The sequence below is a fragment of the Lepisosteus platostomus genome, chromosome 27 (genome assembly GCF_059453375.1).
Source record: "Lepisosteus platostomus isolate fLepPlt1 chromosome 27, fLepPlt1.hap1, whole genome shotgun sequence".
Lineage (NCBI taxonomy): Eukaryota > Metazoa > Chordata > Actinopteri > Semionotiformes > Lepisosteidae > Lepisosteus > Lepisosteus platostomus.
The window spans coordinates 3,211,252-3,217,408 of NC_142637.1; the positions used below are offsets into that span (position 1 = coordinate 3,211,252).

General features: G+C 41.8%; 1 protein-coding gene across 1 annotated transcript in view; it reads right to left on the reverse strand.

Moving 5' to 3' along the window:
* The window catches only part of efna2b (ephrin-A2b), a 135,567-nt gene extending 130,163 nt beyond the window's left edge, over positions 1 to 5,404 (reverse strand). The window contains exon 1 of the mRNA XM_088621702.1: positions 3,994 to 5,404. Coding sequence (XP_088477828.1) covers positions 3,994 to 4,256 — 263 coding nt within the window. The 5' untranslated portion in view covers positions 4,257 to 5,404. The remainder of the gene's footprint in view (positions 1 to 3,993) is intronic.
* Between the last annotated feature and the right edge of the window lie 753 nt (positions 5,405 to 6,157).

The following is a 6,157-nucleotide window of genomic DNA, read 5'->3' on the forward strand; positions in this document are numbered from 1 at the left end:
ATCTAGGAGCCAAAACAAAAAAACGAGTCCTCAGCAGATTTGGAAAAGCAGACATTTTTAATCTGAAGCAAAAGCATTGCGGACAAACACTCCATTTACACAGTTTGCCTTGTGAAATTAAATAAGCAAATTTCATGCATAATAGATATGAAATATTCATCATGGCCATACTCATCCTATTAACCTCTTAATTAACCTTGCAAATGGACAGGGCAGGGGACCTGGGACAAAAGCGTGATTCTTATTTCAATGCAAATACCATTGCCCGGAATGGAAAACTGAAATACAAGCACATACAGCCGAAGTCAGGACTTTTTTCTTGGGTTATTTTAAAAGCAGGAGCATCAAGCATAAACACTTAAAAAACATGCCGTATAAAAAACCTAAGAATTCTTCATTGCGTTGGTATTATGTTGTCTAAGCGATGTCCCTTCAATCACACGACATTCGTGTACTCGTTTTAGTTCCCTGACAAGCAACATGCAAGCGCCAACAAAACAACTAAATAAAATGATTTGTCCTTTGCATAGCTACCTACAGTATAAATCAAATCAACAGCTGGGTTTAAAACAAATCTTACGCTTTTCTTGATAATACAAGACTTTCCCGATCCCTGGGCAATACTTTGCAGGGGATAGACTGAGGACTGCAAGCCTAGTGCTCAGAGGCTGTGGCACTTTTGCTGTCCAACTGTGCTGCACCTGCTGATCAGAGGGGCACGAGGAAAAACTGGACAATTAAAAACACTGAATTTCTGTCCTTACAGATGTAACCAGAAGGAGGCCTCCTTTTCCAAAAGGAAAAAAAGAACTTGCTGCCTTGGAGCCTTTGCCTCTTCCTTCCATTCAGCTCTCTGTAAGCTGCCCATGATACTTTTCTTCTTTGCTGCTAGTTTCTCATTCCTATGCTGTGCATTACAGCTCCTTCATTGAGCTACAACTGTGGGCTGCATTCACTCCTAAAGCTCTTCACTCTTAATTGTCAATAGAGAACTTTTTTTTTTTCAAAAAAAGAGAAATATCTTTAAAGCACAATACAAAGAGGGAAAGAATCCACAAGCATTTGTAAATGAAATCCAAAGAATTATTTGTGTGGTTTGAAAGCTTCACTTGGGGATTTTTTTTTGTGGTTATTTAGAACAACAACAAAAATGTTGCTAATAAAAGAAGACTGTTAATAGCAATTCGCAGTCTGTTTCAAAACCTCGTGAATAACAGAGCATCCGGAAATATTTTAACTATTAGACAGTCGAAATGTATCGTGCACTCCAGTGAAATAACTACGGTGTTGCTAAGGTCTTTAGGACAGTGCAGATGTGCAAAAAAGGTAGGCAGGACAAGTTAGAACATTTAATCGAAAGCAGTTTCTCTACATAATCTAGGTACTGTGAAACAATGTCGGGACGGCTTGTGCCTAAAATTGTGTTTTTATCATCTTAACTAGTGATGTGAACCTTATACAGTAAGCACTTTGTGTTTCTCCTTCAAACACAGGCAGCATAAACCCTTCAGATGGGATTCTCTCTCCCATACCATCTACAGAAAAGTAGCAACAGAAATGAATTCACTGTGAATCATTCGAGTTCTGCATCAGTGTATTTTCTTTATGTATGGGCTTGGAAATTTGGCACGTTAAATTCTCACCAGCCCCATTAAGTTTTGCAAATGTCTGGTCAAAATGCACAACACCAGCTCGTATTTAAAAATCAGCTCTTACTGTGTTTGCAGTTCTGCAAGATCTTAACCTTAGTACCTAGAGAAAACCCTAATATTTATGACTTAAGAGTGCAAGTCTATTTTTCTCCTTTTTCATACTTTGAAATGAGCCTTTTAAGCAAACATCTCTTCTGTCATTTTTTATTATTTAACTGAAAACAACTTGAACTTCTAGACACATTTTTGGCACACTCATTTAAACACAAAACATTTTTTCCAGGAGAATATGACTCTTGTCCACAAAAGCCTATGTTAAATGAAAGTCAGTTACAGACTGCAAAATCTGTAAACTACTGTACGTTCAGCAGGTAATGGCACGATGTAACAAGCAATATAGTGAGGTGAAAGGAAACAGAATTAATTTAGAAAGAAAAATCCATGGCCAAGCTACTGAAGAGCTATTAAAACTTTCTTTTCAAAAATCAGAAAGGATTTTTGTGAAATGCTGTAAATATCTGTAGGGTTTATGATAAAAAGATATAGAACGTTTTTTTTTCTCAACAAAACAGGGTGAAACTATTTCAATAAATGATGTCACCATGGAACAATTATGAGTAATTGTTATGATCACTCCTGGCTAAATGAACTCAGCATCTCAAAACTAAATACCGGCGTGGGAAAATAGTATTTAAAGTCAGGGCACCAAAACGTGGGTATCTTAACTGTGTAGCATGAGCCAAAACACAAATTATTCAAGAATCTGCAGAAAACTAAAATGCCAGACATATAACCTCTCTCCGCATATCTAGTATTTTACGCAAATGTAGCTTGATAAAGCTCTGCCAGTCATAAATAGCTGGTAAACAGTTTTGTCATGGAAAATCATATCTCGTAGCCTGTAATATCTTGGATATCATATCTGGTAACCTGTAAAAAATATATATATATACTATTTTGGGTCGGTTGTTGGTTTGTATACATATATTCAAAATAAATTCAGAAAAAAAGTCCTACATAGTTAATACAGTTTGAGTTCAGTAGATTACTTAAGAACTAATTTTAAATCATTAACTGTATTTATTTTTGCCTAGACAAGTATATTCTAATAGGATTGCCACTTAAAAAAAAACGTATTATCTTGGTTGTTTCTGAAAAGGAAAATGCCGTACCATTATACAGAACAGCGCCCTGATGTTTCTCTACTCAACAAATTTTGGTATCGGAGCGTTTGACATGAACTTTGGAAATAACAGTAATATACGTGAAACCAAGAAAACTCACAAACTGAGGTATTTCAAGCCAACTTCTGCTTTGTTTTGGCCCTTCCGCTCGTTTAAGTTTTTCTTACAATGAAACTACTGTGCTTGCGCCTGAGAACGGGTCACACTATTCGCAGGCAATCGCACGTCTTATGTGTCACCTCTTCTGTAAAAAAATGTAGCCGCTGTACACTTGACATTGCCGGCGTTACACCGCATAGCAGCAAGACTCGCCACCCACACCCCCCCTCAAAAAACTGATGTACTTCTGTGCGGCACACATGAGAGAAGACGGGGTTGTGATCTAGCCTGGTAGTCTCAATTCTCTGACTGTGAGAAGACGGCCGTTGTACGAGAATTTCTGCAAGCGTTTGCTGTGAAAACACCTGTATTGCAGAGAGGGCAAGCGAAGACGACGTTCTCAAGGTTTGAAAGACCTGAGCTGGCTGTCATAAGCTAGCAATGAGTAACTCACAAGTCCTGTCTCCGGTACATTGAAATAGACAAAACCGCAATTACGCCTCGGGGGCTCGAACGCTTTGACTGTCGGCGGGGAGCTGTGACTACAGGACGAAATAAGTTGCTCTTTAATTGGTAACAAATGGTCTCACACCGAAGACATTCCTTCCCACACCGCGCAGGTCGGGGACTAATCGCCCCTAGATGATATGAGATGCGAGGGAGGTGCTGTTCCAGACCTCGGGGTCGTTTGACTACGCGAAACTTCCAGACGACACAGTTCACAGAGGCTAAATTAATTACGCCGCTGCCCCTGCAGCAACGTTTGACGGTACCTGGAAAAGATGAGCAAACAAATACACAAGTTTCCACACAGCTGCGGGGAAAAAAATGATTAATACGGTGAGAAAGTTTTTAGAACAAAATGGCATGGAATCGCAGGCACAGGTGCATATATGCAGGTATCAAGGTTGTGAATGTAGAGAATAGTTCAGCAGTTCACCCCCAAATTTTCCACTAATAAGAAAGGAATGTGTGTTGCATGTAGAGTACTGTAGATTTGCCTACCTTCATCTTAGCAGTGTTATGGTTGTCTGGGTAATTGGTTTTCTTTACCTTACCTGGGATTTGTGCTGTTCCAGTAGACTGCGTATCTGTCTGAAATCACCTTGCTGTCGTCCGCCCAAACACAGACCCAAGATATTAGGGTTAAAACCAAGAGTGACAACTCCATTTGGAACGTTATATACAGTTCTCGTCGACGGCTAAGGGGGAGAGATGTGCGCTGAATCTTTCCTTTCTTTTCTTTTAAATAATCTATCACCAGCTTGATGAATCGCGCGAAGAAGTTTCCTTTACCAAATGTGTGTAAAACAGAGCACATCGAAAAGGTAGGACATTCCTGACCACACTCGTTTGCGTGCGAAATTTAGAGGGTGGCATCGGACCCAAATAGCTCAGATTCGGGGGGAAATGGCTCCAAAAACTGCCTTTGTCGTTCATTCATTCATTGCTCGGTTTTCCTCAGCGAAAAATACATATATATATTAGGTGTGAGGAAGCGTAGCCTACACGTCTTTAAAATACGCTGCTCCAGTATGCTTGATGGATATCTCAAGCCAACATCGATCCCCTGTTCATTCAAATGGCTTCTCATCGAGTCTTTTTTTCAGAACAGAAGTACGCAGTAAACACATGTAAAAACATGCGACCTTAAATTCCATGCTTCCCAGTACAAATCCGTCAAAAGCACTGATGAAAAGCGTTTGTCATGTCCTCGAAGTCATTAAACTAAAAAAAAAAAAACGTTACGATTTGCCCTTCAAATCCATCCCATTGTCACATAACTTGCTAAAACTTTCGTCGTCTTGGATTACATACGCGAGCATCCGTTCGTGCTTCAACCGGGGACAGCAGTTTCTTGGAAAGAAAGCAGTAAATCCCCTGCCTTTCTTCCCTTAAAGGCTGTGCTTTTTTCATTCAAAAGCGATACATTAACATGTGAGTGTCTTTGCCTTTGTAAAAACGCGCCCGTGCTAGCGGTTGTCCTTAAAACGCGTTCCCCTTCCCGTATTTCTTAACTGCAACCCAAGGCAGCGCCGTGTTCATACCCGCAGCCCGACATCCAAGCCGTGTAGCGAATCCCTTAGTTCACCATCCAGAAGTCCTCGGGTTTGTTTGTTTGTTTGTTTTTTCTGGTTCAGGGATGTCAGCGCAATCCCAGCGGAAAAATCCTCAAAAGTTGTGCGTTTGTGTGGGTAACGCGGCGACCTCCTGACGCCGCTCCTTAAAGCCCAGAGAGGCGACGAGATGCCGCATCAGTTGCAAAGTTGCTGCGGAGAAAAGGCAAGTTGCGCTCCATGCCTGGTGCCGCCGTTCCCCCCTTTCCCTGTGTGTGGTGTACAGCCCAGTGGAGCTGACATGATTTTTCACTCAGTCACCGTGGCTCTCTCTCTCTCTCTCTTGCTCTCTCTCTTTCCGCCTGTCTCACTCCCCCCGGCTGCGCAGGCCTCCATTCAGCGCGCACCTCGGCAGGGCGGGGCTGGCCGGCTCCTCGAGTCGGGTTTCCCCGCTTCTCCCCGTCACAGTGTTTCAGGACTGGGACTGTGTGGATGACAGGACGCGAAACCGTCAGCTCGATCAGCGTTTACCCCCCCACCCCCCAAAAAAGATTCCTCTTTTCTTTATTGCAACCCAAATTCCAACCGCAAACCCCCGACGTCAAAGCTTTTGTTAGATTTTGCGCATATCTCAAGGAATCGATATTATTATCATTTATTATATTATATAATGATATAATACTTTAGCCGTCTCAGGCGCTTCTCCAAATCAGCTAATATTTGCAAACATTTATAGATCATTTATAGGCAGTTCACTGGAGCCGTCTGAGTGAGCTCTTTATAAGTGTATCTTGCTTAAGGGTCCAGATGAGACCCGAATCTACAACTTCTCCGAGTTACCAGAGTGGAGCCCTGCTCCCTCCTCCTTTCTGAACTGCCCGAACTCACTGTCAGACTGTTACCCGAGTTCTGATTCTCTTCATGCCAAGGACTTTGTGGCTGTTATCAAGTCGTGCCTGTTCCCAAAGGGTCACCCTCAGCCCTGAGCTTACAGTACCATAGCTCTGTAGTTAACCAAATGCTAACAAGGAGGTTAAAACAGAGAGTCGACCTAGGCGGCGTTTTTGGCTCTGCGGCCTTAGTATTAACTGAGATGCTGGACTGCCGCACATTTTTTTTTTAAATCTAAGCAGAAGAGCTAGTTTAAAAGCAATACAGTATATGC